Source organism: Schistosoma haematobium, chromosome 2 (genome assembly GCF_000699445.3).
Source record: "Schistosoma haematobium chromosome 2, whole genome shotgun sequence".
NCBI lineage: Eukaryota > Metazoa > Platyhelminthes > Trematoda > Strigeidida > Schistosomatidae > Schistosoma > Schistosoma haematobium.
In genome coordinates, this window is record NC_067197.1 from 11,587,376 (window position 1) to 11,612,880 (window position 25,505).

General features: G+C 35.4%; 1 protein-coding gene across 1 annotated transcript in view; it reads left to right on the forward strand.

Moving 5' to 3' along the window:
• Positions 1 to 25,505, forward strand: part of EXOC6B (Exocyst complex component 6B) — a 51,146-nt gene that overhangs the window by 4,922 nt on the left and 20,719 nt on the right. The window contains exons 2-5 of the mRNA XM_051219143.1: positions 3,546 to 3,803; positions 8,334 to 8,565; positions 11,911 to 12,230; positions 24,244 to 24,578. Of these exons, the coding sequence (XP_051067489.1) occupies positions 3,546 to 3,803; positions 8,334 to 8,565; positions 11,911 to 12,230; positions 24,244 to 24,578 (1,145 nt within the window). The remainder of the gene's footprint in view (positions 1 to 3,545; positions 3,804 to 8,333; positions 8,566 to 11,910; positions 12,231 to 24,243; positions 24,579 to 25,505) is intronic.

Below are 25,505 nucleotides of genomic sequence, written 5' to 3' on the forward strand. Positions count from 1 at the left end.
GTTGCCTTTTCGTCGTTTCTGCCTACGCTCCCACTGACTGCAGCTCAGATGATGTGAAAGATGAATTTTACAGAAAGCTGTCCGAACTTCTTCAGAATGCTAAACGCTCAGACATAGTACTCGTAGGGGGTGACTTTAATGCTCAGATAGGTAGCTTAAACCAAACAGAAAGGCATTTAGGTAGATATTTTAGCATTCCGGCACAGCGAACAGATAATGGTGACCGTCTGCTGCAACTGTGCTCAGACAATCGTTTATTTTTAGCAAACACAAATTTTAAGCATAAGGAGAGACATCGTCTAACGTGGCGACCGCCTGCACCAAACCAACGATAGACTCAAATAGACCATATTGCCATCAGTCATCGTTGGAGAGGGTCGGTACAAGATTGTCGCTCATTCTGGAGTACCTGCTTGGACTCCGACCACGCCCTAATACGGGCACGCATCTGCTTGCGCCTCACTGGACGCAAAAAAGCCACAGTAAAAAGACCCATTAGAACCGAACTGAGTAGCGTGGAAACCAAAAGTAGGTTCCAGGAACAACTGAGGTCACGATTAGGTAGTTCTGAAGACGAGGCTGACCCAGATGTTGCTTGGAATGAAATGCAAGCAGCAGTGACATCTATTAGCGACTTAAACCACAGTTTCAAAGAACCAGTGGATTTCTTCAAAGTCTATCACACTGATGGATTCTCGCAAACTCGTCCCATCAGGTTCTGAACATGATGAAGAGCGACAACAAATCAGATCTAGGTTAAGAAAAAGTCTAAGAAACGACCGTGAGCAGTGGTGGGCAACGAAAGCAAAAGAGATGGAAAAGGCGGCGACTATAGGGAACACAAGACAGCTTTACAGACTAATAAAAGAAACTGGAATTAATAAGTCAAGTGTAAGTGAGATTATATCGGAAAAAGACGATACACTCATCTGCTCCCAATCCAGGCGTTTAGAACGATGGGCGGAACATTTCAGAGAACAGTTCAGCTGGCCTTCAGCTACTCTACAACTACCCTCCATTCCCAGACAGTGTGAATGGAACATTGAAGTAGGTCCCCCAACTCTTGCTGAAGTTCAAAAGGCTATAGTTAATCTGAAACGAGGAAGGGCAGCTGGTCCAGATGGATTGGCTCCAAAGGTCTTTAAGGATGGTGGTCCAATTTTAGCGATTAGGTTGACTAATATTTTAGCTAAAATCTGGGAGTTAGACGTTATTCCATCTAACTGGTCACAATCACTTATCGTCCCAATATATAAGAAAGGGTCAAAATCATCTTGTGACAACCACAGAGGGATTAGTTTAACTAATATAATATCTAAAATACTAGCCTCGATAATTATCAGACGCCTAGCTAAGACTCGTGAACTGCAAACACGAGAGAACCAAGCTGGCTTTAGACCTGGTCGTGGCTGCATCGACCACATATTCACCATTCGTCAGATTCTAGAACACAGGCATACTTATCGGCGTCCGACAATGGTGGTCTTTCTCGACTTGAAAGCAGCATTTGACTCGGTAGACCGCGAGATTCTGTGGCAGTGTCTGTCATTGAAAGGCGTATCACAGAAGTACATAAACCTTGTAAAGGCTCTTTACTCGAACACTACTAGTCGAGTCAGAGCTTATGGCGAACTGTCATCTACTTTTGCAACCTCAAGTGGTGTCCGTCAAGGTTGTCCACTTTCCCCATTTTTGTTTAACTTCATCATAGATTTACTGATGGAAATAACTTTCTCGTCGACCGAGTTCTCGGGTATTGATCTCCTACCAGGAGGTCCACTTATCGACTTAGAATACGCAGATGACATAGTCCTGTTTGGTGAAGACGCTGACAAAATGCAGTCTTCTGGTAGCACTGAGCAACAATGCCAGGATGTTTGGAATGCGCTTCTCTCCCTCTAAATGCAAGTTGTTGCTTCAGGACTGGTCTGCGTTAACACCTGAACTAACGATAGGGAGTGAAGTAGTCGAACGCGTTGACAACTTCACTTATCTTGGAAGTCTGATCAGCCCTAATGGGCTGGTATCGGACGAAATCTCAGCACGGATTCGAAAAGCTCGATTGGCTTTTGCCAACTTGCGTCACCTATGGCGAAGGCGAGATATCCGTCTATCAATAAAAGGACGAGTATACTGCGCGGCAGTCCGTTCTGTTTTACTTTACGGCAGCGAAACATGGCCATTAAGAGTAGAAGACACTCGTAAGCTACTAGTATTTGACCACAGATGCCTTAGAAATATTGCTGGCGTCTGCTGGGATCACCGGGTAAGTAATAGTGAGGTTAGACGCAGGGTATTAGGGGATTATGGTAAATCAGTTGATGAGGTTATGAATCTTCATCGACTGAGATGGTTGGGCCACGTGTTACGTATGCCTGAACACCGATTACCACGACGTGCAATGCTATCCGGTATTGGAAATGGTTGGAAGAAAGTTAGGGGCGGCCAAACCAAAACGTGGCATCAGTGCTTGAAGTCACTAACTTCTAGTCTGAGCCATGTTGGTAGATGCAGACTACTTGGTTGGGGTCCGCGTGACTATCGTAACCAATGGTTGGAGACTCTTGGTGACATGGCTCAGAATCGATCACAATGGCGTCGGTGTATACACTCCCTGTCTTCCCTTAAACTAAGAGATTAAAATCGATTCATATCTTTCTTTCTACGAACCAATTCTTTCTTCTTGTACTATATCTCTATGTGCAATCTTTCTCCTATATATTACTACCTTTGACCTAACCACTGCTATGAATCCGGTGTTCATCTTGTTGTGCTGATGCGGTATGGCAACCTGGACCGATGCACATATGTGCCTGGTCCTACGTTGTAGCTGACTGACTGACTGACCTAGATTTCGGTGCGGGTTACAAAATATAACTAAAGTTTTTATTGTCATTCATGATATCTATTTATTTCCCAAATTACCTACTTTTTTTACTGTTTTCATTTTTTTTTTCGATTTTCTTATTATATGCCCTATAGTATCATTATTGAAATTGATACGCTTGCATTCTTTAACCTCTCTGTTTCGGTTTGTCTTGACGTCTATTGATGCAGTGTGACTGAATGAACTAACTTCCCATTCTAGCCTCGTACGCTGATCTACGTTTTGTTGAGAAAATTTTTTAACGAAATAAAAACTATAATGTATTAAGGTTTATTTTAAGAAATATCGATGAAATGCATCTAACTAAAATTATGAATGTCTTCTAGGCTAGGTGAAAATGACGTTAAATTTACACCTTCCTAAGTTACGGAAAGTTCTTTTGGTTTTTTTCAAAATACAAGGTCAATTTTAGATAAAAGGGAAACTAATCTGTTATTGGGCATCTTATTGTGATGGAGTCACATGGCCAGATTACCAAGTTGTTAGGGATTCTGAAAATATCAGATGAATTTTATACTTTAAGCTCGTTTAAAGCAATAATCCAACTTCTGTATTTTATCCATTATAACAATTCATATGACACTATGATAAAATTTATAAACCTGCTATGCGGTATGTTGTTGTTTATCTGCGGAAATTCGGTGGTTTTTATTTTTAGTTTAGTGAATCGTGTGACAAATTAGCCGCCTGTAAACTCACTTTAGATCATGTTAATCAATGCATTGAGGCAATTCAAATCAGTCTTCCGATATTAGAACAATACTCTCGCATTGAGCAAAGTATTGCTGACGGAAGGTACTATCATGCCTTGAAAAATCTTGAAGACCTAGAGCATTCTCAACTGGATCTAATTCGCCCGTTCGCCTTTTCTGAAATCATCATTCATCGCATACCGAAAACAAGAACGAGAATCAAGGTTTGTCTGGCCAGTATATTGATTTTAACGTTTTGCTTTAAAACCCTTGTTAATTCTTGTTATTATTGATGACAAAGCATTTTATAAAAAACGTACGTTGACTTTGTTTTGTAACACACATATACATATGAAGGAAGAATATTCCTTTCAATGAATTCTCTTCAGGTACTTTGCAATTATATATGAAAAATAATAATCCAATCCGTGGCCAGGTTTAAGGAAAAATATATCGTTTAAAAATTGTAGTATGTGAATTTAGAATATTAAAGTACATGAAAATCGTTAATGTTTGGATGACTATCATGAAGTGTTACCCTGAATAAGTTTTTAATTTAAATGAAATCTTGAGATAAGTAATCAGAATAAATATGTTTCACACAGGAGGAGAGGGATTGTAATGTAATTAGAAATCAGAAATCATATAATATATAGAATTATATGAATTAAGTACGAATTAGTTAATAAGGATGGATGTTGAATAAATTTCTCAAAGCGTTTGCAAGTGTTTTAATAATAATGATAATAGTGACGATAATAATTGTGATAATATATATGATTAAGCTATGAAAATGCGAAAAAGAGGGTTGTATGAACAGTGAATACAATGTTGCTATCAACTTATTGCGTTGAAGGCAGTCAATGAGTTCTTGAAATAAAGCGAAAAAATAACGTAAACGAAGACATCTTTTGGATTTATAGGGAACTGTATTGAATCATGTCATTATCCGGAACTTTATTTTTTCTTTATTGTAGAGACGCTCAATGTTGTATACGTTTACTTTCCACCCTGATATGTTTTATTATTTAGTAAATATTTGTTTGCTTTTAATTTCTCTTCTCCAGATATCACTAGTTGATATCATATGATCACATTTTGATTTAGCATGAAGTAGGAATTCATTGGTAGTAGAATTTCACAGTGGCAGTTCATCTTCCATCTAAGCTACATAGTATAATTTCAGAAGTCTTGGTATCATTATCATGGACTTCAAAATAAGGTGCTTAGCTATATCTTCTGAGGTTTATATATTTGAATATCAGGACAAATGTTTATATAATCTCTTGGTTTGATAAATATCATAGTTCGTTAATTCAATGCGAAAATTCATCCATGGAAACCACTATGCCGTAATTCATCGTAAATATATTTTCTTTACTATTAGTAAACCTACAAAATATAAGTCATATAAAAATGCTTGTCATAATCATCTGTTGAATAGCACTAAAAACCTACTCTTCGGTAGCACTTCTAGTGAGACAAAAAGAACATTAGCTTTTCTAAAAATTTATTAAAAAACATTCACATTTAAACGTTCAGTTAAATAATAGTTGGAAAAGAGTAAAAACGAACGAGAAAACTATAGCCGTCAACAACAAAAGTGGAGTAAAAATTAAAATGAACTGTGTGTATGTTATTTATCGGAGCAGAAACACTTCAATTCACTGGGCTTATTCACTGGTGAAAACATTCATCTACAGTTTTAAGGCCTATTCAAATACATTTGTTTGGACGGTGTTTATCAAATCAATAAGAATATATATATAACTCCGCCCATAGCTCTTCTAGGGCTATTACCGGTCCCAATCCCAGGTAAAAGAGGAAGGTTGGGCGTGGAGCTAGCAACGGCTTTCTGTACAAAACAAGTTTGCTAAAACAGAACGCTAACTAGAATAAACAAATTAAACCATTTAAACTCTGCCCTCCCAGTTGAAGAAAGAATTATGACGCCCCACGATGAAAGCCGAGATTCTTCGGAAGTTACGAGACTGATGCCTCTTCTAACGACCCGGGCAACAATTAACTTTGATACGTGGAATGTTCGGACAATGTGGAAAACCGGGAGAACAAATCAGATAGCTATGGAATTGAGGAGATACAATTTGACGGTGCCCGGAATCAGTGAAACCCTTCGGACCCCACAAAACTACGTGGGTCTCACCGGACCACGCCACAGAGAACCGGATAGATCAACTCAACGAATTCGAGATAACTCATCGACAGGTTCCAAGCCTTACAAAATCTACTGAAAGAAGAAATTGCTATGAAAAATAACTAGAGAGGGATCAAAGAAGCACTAACTTCTTGTCAGGAGGTTCTGTGTCGCAAGAAGTGTAATAATAAAGAACGAGTCTCTATCGAAACTGTACAAGGTTCAAGAAGAGTAGGACAAGAAGACAACAACTAACAATAGCCGAACAAGAACAGAGAAAGACAAGGCACAAGCCGGATACACAGAAGCAAACAAGCAAGTGAAGAGTAGCATTAGAGCTGATTGGAAAAAAAACACATGGAAGAGCTAACAACGACGGCCGAAAAAGCTGCAAGAGAAGAAAATATGAAACAACCATATGATACAAAGAAGAAATTAGCAGGGAGATAAATTAAACCAGGGAGACAGGAAAGACGGTCACGGAGATTCAAAAACAGCGGAACAGATGGGTAGAGTACTTCAAGGAACTGTTGAATAGACTAGCTCCATTGAATCCACCGGACATCGAAGCAGCACACACGGACATTCTTATACCGGTCACTCCACCAACGATCGAAAACGTCAAGATGGTCATCAGACATGCCAGGAGTAGGAAAGCAGAAGGACCTGACAGCATACCAGCTAAAGCACCGAAGTCAGATGTAAAAGTAACTGCAAACATGCTCCGCATTCTACTCAAGATTTGGGAGGAGGAACAAATGTCGACAGACTGGAAAGAAGGATACCTCATGAAAATACTAAAGGAAGGAGATCTGAGAAAATGTGAGAACTACAGAGGAATAAAACTACTATCGGTACCTGGAAAGGTTTTCAAAAGAGCGTTGTCGAACCGGAAGAATCAGTAGGCGTCCAGCTTCGAAATCGGTAGGTTGGATTCCTTAAGGCTCGGTCATGTACAGATCAAATCGCGACAATACGGATCATTGTTGAACAATCAATTGAATGGAACTCGTCACTATACATCAATGTCTTTGACTATGAGAAAGAAATTAACAGTGTGGATAGGAGGACTTTATGGAACCTTGTCCGACACTATGGACTACTTGAGAAAATCGTCAACATCATCCGGAATTCATATGACAGACTACACTGCGACGTCGTGCATGGAGGACAGCAGACAGACTCATTCGAAGTGAGGACTGGAGTCATACAAGGCTATTTACTCTCACCGTTTTGTATTTCTTGTGGTGGTTGACTGGATTATGAAAACCTCGACATCTGTGGGGGGGGGGAGGAACACGGAATACAATGGACAGCTCATGATCAACTATACGTTCTGAACTTCACAAATCACCTAGCTCTTCCATTCCATTCACATGAGCAAATGCAGGTGAAGACAATCGCTGTAGTGGGAGACTCTGCAACAGTAGGCCTCAACATACACAAGGCAAAAATGTAAGATCCTCAAATACAACACGGTGAACACCAACCCAATCACAATTGATGGAGAAATTCTAGAAGAGGTGAACAGTTTTACGTACCTGGACAGCACCATCGATAAACGAGAAGGATCAGGTGCAGACGCAAAGGTAAGAATTAGCAAAACACGGACAGAATTCCTACAGTTGAATAACATACGGGACTGGAAACAACTGCCGACCAATGTCGAAATCATAATCTTCAATACGAACGACAAGGCAGTTCTACTCTACAGAGCTGAAAATTGGAGAACTACTACAACCATCATCAAAAAGGTGCAATTATTTATAAATAGCTGTCTACGCAAGGTACTCAATGTCCGTTGACCGGATACCATCAGCAACAGCCTACTGTGGGAGAGGACAAACCAGCTTCCAACTGAAGAGAAATGGGAAAAGGCGCTGGAGGTGGATAGGACATACATTGAGGAAATCGTCAAACTGCATCGCGAGGCTAGCGCTAACTTGAAATCCTGAATGGAAACGGAAAAGAGAAAGACCAAAGAACACAATGTGTCGGGAGTCGAAAGCAGACATGAGAAGGATTACTAGCAACTGGAAAGCATTGTCCAGGACAGAGTTGTATGTAGAATGCTGGTGGGTAACCAATGCTCCTCCAAGAGGGGAAACAGGTGTAAGTAAAAGTAAAGAAAAGTGCTAAGAATATAATGGGAAGCTCGCAGCTAATTCATTTAACTCAGAGGAAAAAAAGTATTAATTTTTAAAATTCATCCTTATAAACTAAGTTTAAACAGTGTGTTGAAGATTTTTAAATGCTTCTTTTTATCCATACATGAAACTTTTATTGAGACATTGATAATGAATTGTAGTTCAAAAGAACAATCTTGGTATTATGTTGTATTATTTGAGTTGCAGGCTGTATTCGTGAAGATTTCGTTATGTCTTCCCAAATCACATTACCAGTACATATATAGAAAAAAGTTTCAATTTCGCACTGTGATGATTCTGTGTCTCGAGGAATGTTGAAAGTTTCATAACTGGATCATTTAGCTGTGAGAGTGAAACACTGCCGAAAATGACGAATAATTATCTCTTTTTTGTTGAGAAAACCTTTTTAAATTAAAACATTAGTAATAGTTCTTAATTCTTTGTTTCGCTAGAATGCAAGTCTCGATGAATTAACTGATTTTCTTGAATACATACGGAAAAATTCAATAGTTCTTGGTGCATTTGCTATGCGAGAAGCAGCGCAAGTATCTGGAATAGATAGTGAAGCACTTTGCGATACCTTGGCAGTTAATGGATACAAAGAAGCACAGGATGTAAGCAAAAAACCAAATAACGAATCACAACAACAAGTGATGTTGAAATCGTTAGTTCACAAAGCATCCGGTTAGTAACTTTTTTAGGCGTTTTTTGTCTACGTTTATTATAATTTTATTTATCGTAGGATAAGGTCTGGTGATGTTGGTCCAAAACGATGGTCAAATGTTTGCAATAAAATTTCCCGACCTGGAGAACACCCCTTTAACAGAAACACATTAGTAATCTCATTCATAAATGTTTGTTACGCAATTCTTCTCATGACACTAATTATTGATCCCCACTTCTTGTCTTATTTTTACTTAGTTAATTTTGTTTTACGGGTTACATAACTATAACAATAATGTCTTGTTCCTAAATAATTCTGTTTCTATTCTCTTAGTTTTGTATTCTACAATATTAATATATTAAACCTGTAAATATTCACATTATTTGGCTTATAAACATTTCTTCTAGTTCTTTTATAATCAATGCTTTTTTCATTAGTTTTCACTGATGAGAAATTTTCCGGTACTATGATATAATATGGTTTGAATAATTTTTTCTGGTTAGCGTTTTTTTAGCGAGTTAGTTTTCTACGGGATGGGGACGCTAACCCCATGCCCAATCCTCCTCCTTTATCCGGGCTTGGGACCGGCAGTAGCCCCCGGGGGGACTCCAGGCGGACGACAAAGTCGTTCGAAGTGAAGACCGGTGTCCAGGCAAGGTTGCTTAATCTCACCCTTTCTCTTTCTCCTGGTGACCGATTGGATCATAAAAACGTCAACGTCTGGGTGGGGGAAGCACGGGATACAGTGGACATCTAGGATGCAGCTGGACGATCTAGACTTCGCAGATGATCTGGCCCTCCTATCCCAAACGCAACAACAAATGCAGAAAACGACCAGTGTAGCAGCAGTCTCAGCAGCAGTAAGTCTCAATATGCACAAACGGAAAAGCGAGATTCTCTGACACAACACAGCATGCACCAATCCAATCACAATTGACGGAGAAGATTTGGAAGATGTAAAAACCTTTACGTATTTGGGCAGCATCATTGATGAACAGGGTGGATCTGATGCAGATGTGAAGGCGCGGATCGGCAAAGCAAGAGTAGCATATTTACAACTGAGGAACATCTGGAGCTCAAAGCAACTGTCAACCAACACCAAGGTCAGGATTTTCAATACAAATGTCAAGACAGTTCTACTGTATGGGGCAGAAACCTGGAGAACTACGAAAGCCATCATCCAGAAAATACAGGTGTTTATTAACAGTTGTCTACACAAAATACTTCAGATCCATTGGCCAGACACTATTAGCAACAACCTACTGTGGGAGAGAGCAAACCAGATCCCAGTGGAGGAAGAAATCAGGAAGAAGCGCTGGAAGTGGATAGGACACACATTGAGGAAAGCACCCAACTGCGTCACAAGACAAGCCCTCACATGGAATCGTGAAGGCCAAAGGAGAAGAGGAAGACCAAAGAACACATTACTCCGAGAAATGGAAATAGACATGAGAAAAATGAACAAGAATTGGATGGAACTAGAAAGGAAGGCCCAGTACAGAGTGGGTTTGAGAATGCTGGTCGGCGGCCTATGCTCCATTAGGAGTAACAGGCGTAAGTAAGTATGATATAATATATGTAAGGTGATTTTTGATGATTAATGTTATTATGTTTAAGTTGTAAGCAGATAACTAGAAACTATAAAATATAGTGATGTAATGTTATTTTGCCATGTTAATTGTTTTTGCTTTAGTCAAATTTATAAATGAGATATATTGTATGAAACAACTGAAATAGCTTAACTTCATTGTGGAGTAAACTTTTTAACAAAAAGTCATTTATTTTGTACCAAACTTCTTCGTAGTTTTGCAGTACTCATGCAAATATCAATATAAAAACTGTCCAATTAGATTTCGTAACTTACGACATGATACGTGGGTATATACATGATAATCGATTGATATTCCTTTTTTTTCTTCAACAATTACTAATTTTTTGATTGAGATCATGAATCGATGAATGTTAGACAGTCGTTGGAAACTTGGAAGCAATAAATGGGTGTTTCGCGCGCGAACACCTAACCTCTAGAGCACTGAGCCGGCATCCAGCGGTGTTAATGTCTAAATTCCATCGATCTATGAATGACTGCGCAACCATTCGTCCATTGACTGAGGTAGATACCTGTCTCTATCCGACACAGATGGAACTCCACTGGTTATGGCTTTTCACTAGAACTCCAGAAAATCATCTTGAAGTTAGTCACTAGTGAGACCGAAGGTCCTGTGTTCAGATCCCTCGTGCGATGTCATGGATACACACTGCCGAGGAGTTTCATACTAGAACGAAACGGCCGTTCAGTGCTTCCAGGTTTTCATGATCTCAATCAAAAAATTTAACAATCTCCACAACTCCATACTGATAATATTTACCATTTACACATTGTGTAATATCTTCGAATATTCCAGCAATTTCTTGATATCTTGATGAATTAAACTTTTGTATACATTTTTCTGGTTAGGTTTTCATATATATAATCAATCGTTTGCTGAAATAGTTACTATTTCATTTGATTATTTGTCAAAGTTAGGCCAATTCTGAAATTCATTTTCGTCATGGAATAATATCAACTGATACACTTTTAAAGCAAGGGGTCACTAAATAGTTATGATAACCTAGATTGGTACTACACCTTTTTATTGAGTAGGCACTACCCAATTATGTATCGAACCCAGGACTATAGAACTTTAATCGCTTAGAATTTTGGTTAATAAAAGAATATTATCAGAATTTAGTTCTAATTAAAGAGCTGTTTTCATCCTCATACTTCATATACCACATCATGTCATTAAAAGAATCTAGAGCGTTACAAAATTTATATACCTACTTATACAAATATATATGTACATACGCACAAATCAGTAGTCAACTGTCAGTTACCACCAGTTTTTATATCCTAGTTACCAGCCAGTTATTATAGAACTCAGATGAGGGATTTAAATGATTACAACAAAATTTACGTACATCACACACAACTGTAAATTAGTCTTAATTTTATAGAATGCTCGGTCAGTCACTATTTGAATGAGAAATGTTGCGGGGTTGGACTTCCAATTTCTTTGAATCCAGGCCAAATATTTTTAAGAAACGTTAAATATCCCTATTTCCTGAATTGTATCTCAAAACTAAGTTGACAAGCTCGCACTTAGTGACTGATTCACACCAATTCATATCAATATTCGGACTCGCACATAATGACGTTTAATTCTATCGCATTAAATGTGTGTATTTGCATAAGTAATTTATTGTACAGCTTATCGTTTTTCTTATGTTATATGTTGCCCACTGATGTATTGTCGCACCTATATATGCTCCTTGCTCACTGACTCATTCACCCAATCTCTCTTTATCACTGTTTCCTTATTCAGTTAATACGAATACTGATAGTTTAGATAATGAATTAGAAATGTTAACTCAAATTGTTACAAATAAAAATCATCCATGGATTACCAATGATGATCATGGTGAACCAGAAATGACAATAAAAACTCAAATAAATGTTAATAATGATGATAATTGTTGTAATCGAACATATTCAAAAGTGGAGGATTTAGTCGATTTCGGACCAGTGTATCGATGTTTGCATATTCATTCTGTATTGAATGAACGAGCGGAATTTGAACGACATTATTGTACTCAACGACGAAAACAGTGTCAATTAATTTTGAGTTTATCACCAAATCAACAAGTAAGTCGTTGCTTTCATTGTGTACACTTATTATTGATATTGATAATATTATAATTATTTATATTAGTATGTTATTTTATATGCAAATCAATTAATACAAAGGACAGTCAGTTAAATGAAGGGAACACTCTTCAACAAGTTCATTTTTGAAGATGTACACTCGTGTTTATTTATTTCAAATTACGATTCCAAATATAGTTAGTAAAGTAAAATGTAAGGGATCAACTGTGTCTTCTATTCCGAAATTTTTAATAGATCCCGGATATTTCGACACAAATCTACCCATCGATATAATTTTAAATTCATTTGAAGATTTTTAGAAATTTACTACTTTTTAAATTGCAAAATTATAAAGATTGTTTAAGCTAGAATTCTTTGAGATGATGGAGAAGATTTGTAGCTCAGGTGAATGATTTTGATGGAGTTTTGTTCTCTGAGCTGGATGGTCTGGTCGTGGAGCTTTCATCGTTATTCTGAAAGACATCATTAGCACAAACTTCAAGTAGAGTGAAGTGTTCAAATTTCTCCACATGTGGCTCACAGTTTGTCGTGTAGATTTTGATGTTGATTGGCTATTGTTGACCTTTAAACTGTCATTGTTTGCTTTATTTTGATTGTATCTCCCATTGATTTGATTCTTGGTCCTATATTTGTCCATAATTTTTCTGATTGGTTGATAAATTGAATCGATTTCAATGTGTTTGTTGGTTGGTGATTGACCTGAGTGCTAAGCTTCTAAAACTTCTCTGGTGTTTTTAGAATTCCCTTTACCCGAGATCTCAACATTCTTCCAGTCGAATGTGTGTCCACAGTTGCCCACATGCATTGATATAAGTGAGGATATGTCATGGCGTTTGACTGCTAATTGATGTTCATGCAGGCAAAAATGGATTGCGCGTCCACTTTGTCCAATGTAATGTTTTTCATACTTGGAACAATTTACTTTGTAGATGATGTTCGGTTTTTCTTCTTCTTTCACTTCGTCCTTTGGTTTGCATAGGATTGATTGAAGTGGTTTTGTTGGTTTGTGTGCTACACCTGTTCCAAAAGGCTTCAACAATCTCGTAATTTCTGATATGCCTTTTACATATGGTTCGATGATCTGTTTGTTGGTTTTTGTACCTGATTTTGTTTCCGCTGATGCGTTCGGTTGGTATTTTTTGACGAAGTTGGTTGAGTAGCCGTTCTTTTAAAAGATAGTCTTTATATAATTTTCCGCTCTGCTAGTGTGTTACAGTGTGTCCTCACCCTCTTGAACAAAGTTTGTACGCAATTGATTTTGTAAGCTCTTAGGTTGTTGCTACTGTAATTGAGAATTTGGTCTGTGTGGGTCGGTTTCCGATATACTTGAGTCTCCAGTTTTCCTGTGTTGGTTCTGGTGATTAATTATCCAAGAATGGTAGTTTGCTGTTTGACTCTTGTTCCATTGTGAGCTTGATATCATCAAAGACGTTGTTGATCAGGTTGTAGGTGTTTTCCAGCTCATCCTTTTTAACAATAACGAATGTGTCGTCCACATAACCAATCCAAAGTTTTGGCTTGATCACTGGTCAGGTCGAGGCTTCCAGTCTCTTCATCACTGCTTCTGCAATAAGTCTTGATATTAGTAGTCCCATCGGTGTTCTTTTCGTTCGTTCGTAGATTTTGTTGTTGAATTGAAAATATATTGTTACGTATAAATCGATGAGTTCTAGTAGACCTTGACTTTGAAGCTTCGTGTACTTTGGGGGATTTGTGTCGTTGATCAGAAGCAGGGATAGAGTTTCTTTTGCTAAGCTTGGCTCAATTGTAGTGAATAAGGCTGTTACGTTGGAGGATATGATCAGTTCATCGTTGTTAATTTGAATGTCCTTAATCTTGTCTCGCAATTGTATGGGAGATTTGACGGAGTGAGTAGATGAATCCAATAAATGTTTCAATATTCGTGAAATTTCTCTTGACAAATTGTGTTACAATTTTATGAATTTTATCATATTCTAAACTTTTCATGAACACAAGGCTGTCGATTTCACTCTAAGTGGAAAACTCGTTGAGTTTGTGACTGTTTATCAACTAAGGGGATTGGAATATATATTACGTATGCCTAAGCAACCATTATTTACTTCGATGGACAGTGTTAGTTAACTGGTATGGAAATAGGTTCAAAGAAAGCTTATGGGGCCGACCAACGAAAACGTAATACTGGTCCATGGAATTATTAACTGTTGGTCTGGTCTACGTCGATAAATGAAGATTATCCGACTTTAGTCCACATAATAATTACAATCATTGTTCGGGGACATCGTGTGACATGGCTCATAATAGATTACAATACCACAGATGCATTCCTTACTTATATCGCTCTATATCTTACGTTTTAGCATGCCCTTATACGTACCTTCCCATTCTGTCGTTTATAACCATATTCTCGAAATTTACCCTTATCATCATAGTGAATAAATTATTTCTGTTTTTTTGTTATTCGATTTGTTGATTCCATATCGTCTTGCTAATGTGATTTGATAAGCAAAGCGAACAAATATTTGTGTCATGATCTACGTTGTTTATGACTGATTGACTAACCAAATGATTGATGTAGCTTTGTGTGGAGGGGAAAATGGCGGAATCACATATTCGTTTATTCTATTGGATTAGTTCACTTTTTTACAATTTTAAATCTCCACAAATCCCTTATATTAAGTTCACTTTTGATTATCATAAGAAAAATTATCATTAGTTTTGTGTAGTTGTTTTCTTGTAAGCTTTATCAAAAATGAAAAATAATGTCTAGATCCCAGTTGTATTATTGTTTTATTTTCTTTGATATCTTAGAGATACTGTTGTTGTATATGTTAGGTAGTCGGAAAAATAGACCAATAATTATGATGTTAAGTCCAATGGTGTCCTTGGACCTTAAATGTACATTTCTTATTGGTCGATGTTTACTTCACTTGTTAAATATTGTACAGATGTTGTTTCCTATTTTATGGTACGATGTGGTTTGTTTGCTTGGTATATAAATAGAGTATGTTTGAAATACAATGATTCATAACTCAGAGGCTGTGATTTGTGTTCTTGACTCAACTGGCTAGGACAGACAGCGAAGCAGGGCCAATCAGGGCACTAGGTCGTCCACTACGTGTTTCCGTGTCACTGTCACAGAAGCGATCGATATAAACGCTGCCTAGCATAACCTGCAGTCACTCATTACAACAATTGGCGACGGGGATGGGATTCGAACCCACGCGGGGAAACCCCAATGGATTAGCAGATGGTGGACCCGCAACCATTGTTTGATCATCTTTGTCCTTTCTTTTATCAATATCTTCATTTTGAACAGTAGTGGTATTCATGATTCTATAAATATTGAATCGTTGAGCGCTCTGTATTTCAGTTTAAATGAGAAAACTAAAACTTTCTAGGATATGTATAATTCATTTAGCGGAAAACTACATAGAAAGAAACATTCATCATTGATTCTATTTATAGTTATTGTCATTATCACTTTCTAGATATAAATATAATCTCATATTTTATCTTGCAATTATAATTACTTTTAGTTAAAATGTGATAAAAAATTTCTTTTTAACAAGCTCACAACTCAAGAATTTACTGAGAATTAATCAACTGAAGGTCATTTATTGGTACTATGCGTTTGTGTGTACTCAGTTCAATGGTTATCTTACATTAAAACACTAATAAGAACTAGCGTGTGAATCATATTTCATTGGTATCTTATAGTGCATTGTGTTTTGTAATGAATAATTTAGAATGCATCACATGTATAATAATAATAATAACAATCACACTACACTTATGAAAGTGAAATTAGTTTATACAAAAATAAGCCGATTCGTATGCTTGATTATGAATATTAGTCTCGATGGTGATTTTGTTTATTTTTAAGTACTTTTTTCTCTCAAAAAGAAGTGTATTACGTTTTATAATTCAGCTGCTTGTTGATAAAGAATTATTTTTTCGTGAAAATGGTTTGTTTTCCCCCCTAACATATAGGTAGGTGTGTGACGATGATGATGACTATCAGCTATCTAGTGTATTGTACATTAATTTTCACATTTCAGATTAGCATCAGTCTATCTTGTTATGATATATAGTTGATGAATAATTTATGAATTCCATTAAAATCTGAGGACCAAATATCGGAATTCTACTGGGAAGTAAAAATGGTGAAGCAGAACACTAGACAACTTTTTGGAACTATTTATCAGTCCTCATTCATTAGGGATTGTAAGCAGAAATTTCAGATCTCTCAGCAAACGTTAAACCAATAAAATCAGTGAGTCGGTGTCTGCTGGTACAGCAGCGGTCGCTCGATCCTAGTGATGACAACTGTTTCACTTTCGATGTGTCTGAAATTTTCAGCTAACGACATCTCACCAAATTTTTAGAAATATATTGAGGCAAGTTATTAGTGAGCTGGCTATCACAGAATAGAATTTATTGGTTTCATTTGAAACAGACTGGTCCTTGTTGATATATCGATGAAAGCGAATATTTATTTGTGGTTTTAGAAGTTTAGGGTTTATAAGAAGAGTTTACTGTATCATTAAAGATGTATATAATGTATAAATGCAAAGGCCTGTAAACTGCTTACTTGTTCAAGTGCATATAATGTGTTGATTTCTTTTTCGCTTGCTGAAATTTTGCTCTCAAACAATTTATATTATTAGCAAAAATCCACTTGTGTTACGTATATCCAATTAATGCCTACTTCAGTAGGTAATATTTTCTGTTGCACTAGTAGGCTGAAAGAAAGCTAGTGACTGTCACATCAAGACATGGTACCAATATGTGAAGTGATTGACAATTGTATTGAGTCATGTGTATAGCTATCGACTACCTACTTGGGCTCCACATGATTATCGTAACTAGTTGTTAGAGACTGTGGGTGACATCGCTCGACATCATCTGCAATGGTGCAGGTACATCCACTCTGTTTTTGTTTAGAAACTGAATCCCGAAATCTTACACCTTATTTTTCCACACCTATTCTTTTCGACTAATACTGGTTCGGCTACCACTCCTATTACTTTGGAATTTGTCGTGAAATAATTTTATTTTACTGTGCTGATGCAGTTAGGGAAATTGAATCGATGCACGTGTCAAGTTTTATGTTTTGTGGATCTGATTGACTGACTGACAATGACTAACAGACACATATGTGGTGCGTAGGTGCTAAAACTGAATAACATTCTAGTGTATATAGTTGTTGTGATGGGCAGTGTCCCATAAAACACAATTTCACCACTATTTATTGGAGCACAGGAAAATTAGTACAGAGAGGTGCCAATATATATATATATATATATATATATATATATATATATATATATATATATCATATAAAGTGGTTTTCATTCGATTTATGTGTGAGCTGAGATACTGTCCGAGTACTCAAACCAAAGTAGGTGGTTTTCTCAGCGAGTCGCCCTCCGAGCCTTTGACTTAGAATTCTAATCCACGAGGCAATGGAGCAACTTTAGGAGACTTATGGCCGCCGGTGACCGACAATAGCTGCACACGCCACTCGCTGACTCAGGATCCTGGAGTCCATATGAACCATTGGTTTGTAGTCAGGGTTTCCTAATTTCCCTAATTGGATCCTCTGTACTCACCAAGCCGGTTTAAATATTAGATACTCGCTTTTCGTCCTCTCAGTTTCGTAAACAACACCCTCTTTGAGAGAAGGAAGTGAGTAGGAATTCTTTGTAAGTGTCTGTATACGCGTGGTCATATGAGAGCACTTTGAGTGAGAGAATTGACTCTCTCCACCCTCATCGTATCAGGGCATTTGGAGCAATTTCGCACATAAAAATGGTGAAACTATGTGTTATAATTGTTTACAGGATTATTAATAACCCCATAAAATATGTTAAGAGAAACTTATTTTCACTCAAAAAACCCGTTTTTCAATTTCAAGATGGAATATTCTGTTAGAAACACTGAAAAATCCAAAACCCATGTTGATTTAGATTTCATCAGATTGCTTAATGAAAAAATACAATATATCAAAATGCAACTTCTTTCTAGTCTCCAATGTTTCTCCAACTTATATCACTTTGTTTTCTCTAGTTACTGAACTATTAAACAATACACTGAATACTATTTTAAAAGTCTTTTAACTATAATCTACTAGTTTTAACAATATTCACTACAGATAGATAATAATTCATACAAGAATATAATACTCCGTTTTTTGTGAGTTAATTTATTGGTCTGTTAATACTTAAAATTCAGTTTCAGGTCACTCATTCTATACAACATTTAAACAAACATTGTTTATGTAAATTATTGTGCTATATAATAAATAGGGTACATAAAATATATACCTCATGTTTAAACTATAAAGATATTGAGTTTTTTAATTCATTGATTACATTTCGATTTGGAAACTTTTGCATGAATATAAGTGAACACTTCTGGATATTTGTTACTCCGTTTTGTGCAATATACATGTATACCAATGTAGTGAACGAGAACACTGGTAGGGGACAGCCAAATTTACTTGAACTATACAGTAAATACTTCATTTGCAAAGAGTCAATCAATAGTCTCAGACTTGAATGTTCTTTCGCTTCCATACCGATCACTTTCTGTTCTCGTTCTCTTCTCTTCGATCTTTCTAACCTTTGCCTCCAGACATTTCGATTGGTGATACATACTACTTATATCTGTCGACATCAGTAGCATGAACCACACCAACAGTCGGAAACCATGTATATATATATACAGTAAATTAATCTTCTTTATTGACTATTTATTTCTCTTAAGGGAAGTTATTTAATGCTGTTTTGTACTAAAAGTAATGTATGGATTACATTGTCGTTACTTCTCATCAGCCAGCACATAAAAAAACACATTGACGTATATAGAAAAAATTAACAAAATGTATAAACTATTGAGATAATACAGGAAAAAGATTCGACCGTCGGTTATTCAAACCATACTCTATGCACTTCACTTTAAGACATCGAATGATATTACTGTCCCTTACAAAATGTACACTTCAAGGTCGAATAAATAAACACGCTCTTGATAAATAAGACATACTAGTGTTATACAGAATCAATTTACAACGCATTACAGCTGATCATTTATGTATCTTTATAGAATGGATTTTTTTAAATGGTTGACGCATTCTAAAATCCTGCTATAAATTCTCACCATCATCTTAACTGGTTGTTTAAACTTGTGGCCTTGCGTCCTATTACTATATAACGTAATGACTCCGCGAATTAGAGAACAGTGATTTATCGACAGAACAAATGATGCATAAAACCCATACGAGCAGTCTAGATTCCTTATCGATCCTACTTCCCACCTAGCACTGCCTGAAAGAGTCCAGAACACCAATATCAGACTCCGCGATATCAATCATTTATTTCAAACATACTGGGTTTACATACAAACCAAACAGACCACATCGCACCATAAAGTAGAAAATAACATTTGTACAAGATTTAACCAAAAGTGGCTGTGAATGTGGGAGGTAGTAACTGATAGACCAGGCATAACTCAAGAATGGTAAATCGTATAATAATAGTCTATGGGTCAAAATAAAGCTCATAATAAGAGGAACACGGATATGAATAGTTTAGTTAATTAACAATTATATGATAGAAATATACTCATAATATTGGTCCATAAATTATATTTCCGACATTTCGTGATTCCATTTAGTCCACTTCTTCAGAGTAAATAAATAACCGAAATAAAATTAATACAAGTTTATATAGTACAAAGGAAACAATGCAGAATATTTTTAGTGTAATGAAAATCATAATCGGTCTGAACATATCAGTGCTAAGTTATTTTTGGCAAGCTGAATTTGTATGACCTGTCACTGTATTAATTTGTACGTCAAAAGGTGGGTATAAAAAGGTGTATACATTTGTAGTATTAAGTAGTGAGGCTGGGAGTATATATATATATAGATTGTGTGGAAATAAATATGGTCTAATGTGGTTGCTTGTATAAACAGTCCACATTGAATGAATATTCAGACTTTCCTGTTCAGGCAGAATAATTTAGCATTATATGAAACGGTTCGTCTACTCGCCTCTCATTATAGTTGGGAAAACCTTTCTGAATTATTTTGATTTTTTTAATATGTTTGTCGATTATTACTGGTATTGTTGACTTATTTTGTAAATTCCCCAATTCTACAGTATTATTAGGTCTTTTTGTGTAACTTGAGTGTTCCTTGGCACAGGTCGGCATCACAGTTGACACAATCTAACCTGTAAACACAATTTTGTGTAGAAGTGAATGGGATCTTTTATTCTAATTAAAGCGTTTCTTAGAGTGTTAGTTATCTAGTACGTTTTAATGTTGTAAATTTTCAATATCCCTTTTGATTCTTCTGTCGTATCTTGGCGGTAAGGTAAAAGCGCAGTATCAATCCAAGATCCTTCTTTAGGATTGTTATTTACAGAAAAAAAGTTTTGTTTCACAATGGTTTTAATAATATTCTGGAGAAAATTATTAAACCATAAGATGTTTGCTATATTCTCACTTTCTCTTAGCCTGTCTTCTTTTGAAGTAATGGTCTTGGTTACTCTTTAAAATCCAAGCTATTAGTTGATTTTATCATGTATTGGTCTTTTTTTTTTAAAACGCTACTACTAAAATGCTTTTCTCGTTTCACCTTCTTTTCTTACACTAAAACTTATTATCTGAATTCTCTCAATCATCAAAACACGTTGTGATATTTTCATGCTTGTTGTTGTATGAGATGAGACGAAAACTTTCGATGCTACTTTTGTACAATTTTATTTATGTATATATTGATTGAATGCTTAATAAATATTTTGGGTTTATTATTTTCATATTACCGTAACAACAAGTATCTATTTGAACCGTACATTGTTGTTATGGCATTTTCCACTGATAAACTAAAACCGATTATTTTCGTACCCAATTCTCCGTTTTTTCCCATTATTCATTTTGTTATTCGGTGTTAATGCTGTTACTCAATTGGTCTACTGTGCCCTCTGGTCTTGCATGTCTGAAATATAATAATGATCTTAGACTGATGATCATTAGTCCTTCTATTCCTCCTCTTCGTTCGAGTCTAGTTGGTGTAGGATCAAGCATCATTATCGACTATCGATCGCCTCGTCTTTGTTTTGTATTAATTGCTTAAGGTCGTCTACCCTTATTGGTCGGTTGTAGGACATAACAGCATATGTATGTATATCTACATTCTAAATGAGGACTGTTTGTCATCACATGAATTGGTGATTTTCAAGCTGGAAATACTCATTATTATTCTAATATTTTACAGTCTAATTAGCATACATTTAGTAAATTATATGAAATATATGATTAAAACCATCTAATTTTACTAATTTAAGTCAATATTATTGAAAACACTAAATAATGATCATTAATTTTAGTTCACATATTACAAAATTTAAGATCAAGTAATAATGCTTGTCGCTGAATAGTTGATAATATTATACTCGAATTACTTGAATGTATATCTTTTCTAACGTTTTCAAATTCTTAACTCTGTACTACATCAACTGATATTGAAATAAACTCAATGCTAACATCCAGTTTAAAAGCCTCAGTTGTCAAACAAGTAACCTTACCCCCCCCGCCCGGCTTATAAGAATGATCATTAAACTGTTATCAGAATCTGACTGAAGAGATTGTTTATTTTTACGTTTATTTACAAGTTGATTGTTTGTTTGCTTACTATTTAGAGTTTAGTTAAACTCAATTATAATAAAACTTTGAAGTATAAATTCTTTATTTATCTTTTAATTTAATTTTCATTATTCAATGTTTATGGTTATAATATCATATTTTATTAAACTATGTATATAGAAATAGTTAAACGGTTCTATATTTCTTTAATAAAATTTGTTCGTTACCCTTTCGTCATTTGAAGTGAGAGTCTTATAGTTTAGGTATGAATTGTGATATATTTGATAACAATTCATAAATAAAATGAATTTGGTTATTGTAATTCATTTGTCAATATTATTAATAATCATTGTTACTAGAATGGATTAATAAATAGTTAAATCTTAATATTATGTTATTTAATTGTTATATCCCGACGAGAATTATGAATGGTAACACTTGAGAACTATTTATGAACCAATACGATACATATATTTTTATTGTATATTTATTAAGTCGCTAAACTATGCATGTTCTTATTATCATAGGCTTTATTTTGACCCATAGACTATTATTATGCGATTTAACATTCTTGAGTTATGCCTGGTCTATCAGTTACTACCTCCCACATTCACAGCCACTTTTGGTTAAATCTTGTACAAATGTTATTTTCTACTTTATGGTGCGATGTGGTCTGTTTGGTTTGTATGTAAACCCAGTATGTTTGAAATAAATGATTGATATCGCGGAGTCTGATATTGGTGTTCTGGACTCTTTCAGGCAGTGCTAGGTGGGAAGTAGGATCGATAAGGAATCTAGACTGCTCGTATGGGTTTTATGCATCATTTGTTCTGTCGATAAATCACTGTTCTCTAATTCGCGGAGTCATTACGTTATATAGTAATAGGGCACAAGGCCACAAGATATAACAAATTCGTAGTATTGATGGAATAATGCTTAAATCCAAGTTTGCTATGTGACTTAAGTAGCTCAGTATTAAAGTCTTTATCAAAGTATTTTGAAGATTCAAGCTTCAATCTCGTGAATTAATTCTGATTTCTTCAAAATGGTGATACACCTTATTGTGATAGAAATTAGCTAACATATAATATAGGTATAAATTTTCTTGCCGGTTACCTACAAATCTGCAATATAATTTGCTTTTTTCTAAAATAATTACAATTTACTGTAATTCGGTTTGTGAATACGTGTTATGTTTGCTATCCTAAGAGATGGTGGAGATTTGTAGCTCAGGTGGATGATTTTGATAGAGTTTTGTTCTCTGAGCTGGATGGTTTAGTCGTGGAACTTTCGTCGTTATTCTGAACGACGTCATTAGCACCAACTTCAAGTAGAAGTGAAGTGTTCAAATTTCTCCACATGTGACTCGCAGTTTGTCGTGTAGACGTCGATCTAGATTGGTTATTGTTGACCTTAAACCTGTCATTGTTTACTTTTTGTTTTGATTGGTTTGGGATATATATATTTCAAACAAATAATCTTTATAGAACCAAGCTGGGATATGTTCCCGTATCCGAGTTGAAAGCGAGCGCTGGCTACGGCCAATGTGCCTTGCTCCACAAGAGCACGTGAACTTGTATATGCACATAGAGGCGACCAGACGCGGAAGCTTATCTTTTATGGATACATCAAGATGATCTATCATTGACTTATTAACTAGCTATTTTGTTATTCTACTTCAAATCTTAAATACAGTAGTAATTTTACTTCCTTCGGTTTGTTCGGTCACTACTTTTTTCTCATTTTTTTCACTCCTCCTTCACTTTTTCGTTTCTTGTGTTATTTTTAGTTTTTCCTCTCATTGTGCCATTGTGTAGTGTATGTAAAATGTGGTCACTTAGATCAAAACATATTTGCGCCATGCACCACCTGTCTATCATTTATCTGCCTGTCTAGTCTCCCAGTACATCGTAAATAACCATCTCGTATAAAGTATGTTATCATAAACATTTTTTATATTGAATTCGATTTACGTGTATTAATATGCGATTCAAGTATCAGACAAATTATAATCAATTCGATTGGTAGTAATAATTTTTCTGAATTGAAGAGATATATATTAGCACTTAATTTTAATTTGGTAAATCCAGGAACTTTTCAGAAAAAGAACTGACGGTGAACCAGTAAAGTAACAGAGCTCGCTAGACCGAAAACAGACTGTAAGGAAGAATATATATATATATATATATATATATATATATATATATATATCAGTTAATGAGAAATAGGTTCATCGCAAATAGAATGAAACACACCTTCTAGATTACACTGCCAGTCACCGTACATCTACTCTAAGAAACTTGTCTAACATCCGTTTATTTCTCATAATTCAATTTTATCCTCTCTTTCTTGTCCTCAGGTCGAAATGCGTAATTATGGTGAATTTTTCAGTGGAATTTGTGGATTTTTTGTAGTTGATGATTTTATTCGTCATACATTATCTGGTTCATCAGTATTTTATCAAACATATTTAGATGAATTATGGGTACATACAGTGAATCGTTTAATAGATTTTGTGCATGTTAATGCAAAATCATGTGATTCACCGAATGATTTAATTAAATTAAAAGATTATTTAATTATTTTTGAAAGAACTATGCAAAATTTAGGCTTCCCAATAACTGGTCTAACTGAAACAATTGGTATTGTTCAGCGGTACTATCATAGACTATTAGCTAGTCAATGGAAGTTTAAGTAAGTGAAATTAATTTGAAGAATTCTTTCTATGAAACATATAATGTTGCTAATCTGTTATTTAAACGTCTAAATATAATGGTTTTTTATTGTCCTATTTTACAACAAAATATCGTAGTTACGAGTTATAAACGATTGGGATATCCTTCTAATATGAATCATAATCTACACGAACTAGATAAGTCGGATCACCAATACACTATAACACTTCAATATTAATAATGCATGCACATATACGAGAGGAAGAGAATGAGAATTTCAGAAGAGCTTTTATATTTCCAACAAAACTTAAAATTATCAAACAACTTTGTAGATATAGCAACAAATATTACCTTGAGATGTATAGTAAACTAAATGCAAAATAACCAATCAGATACCATCAGAGATCAGTGAGAAAATATAAATACAAAAAAATTACTGCGAGTTTCTTTACATGTCATACCTGCTGTTTTCAGCAGAAAGAAAGAAAAACTACGTGTTTCTAAGTCTTCTTAATAGTTATACCTTTTTCACTCTCCTTTTGAAGAATATGAATTATGGGTAAAGTTGTGTGGAATTATGTGCTTTAAACCTGTAATAGCAAATAGAAATGAAACGTTTATCTGCAATTTCGAGAGAGGAAACAAGCGTTTACAAAAACTCGTAATTTATAGTGAGACTATAAATTATAAATGACCTTTGAGCGATGTTAAAATGACCTTTAGAATGTCCATCTACTAATTAGGACTAAATGATGGTTATAAACCAGTGTAGAAATTAGAATTAAGATTTACAGTTGATGGCTAGAGTTAGGATATAAATTTAGGGATTTCATCACAATTTGACATCAGCTAAAATGCCAAAACTGTATTTGGCCAAACGGATGAATGGATTTCGCGCCTTGACTTATCATCGTAAATATGATTTCGTCCATAAAATATAGTCTCG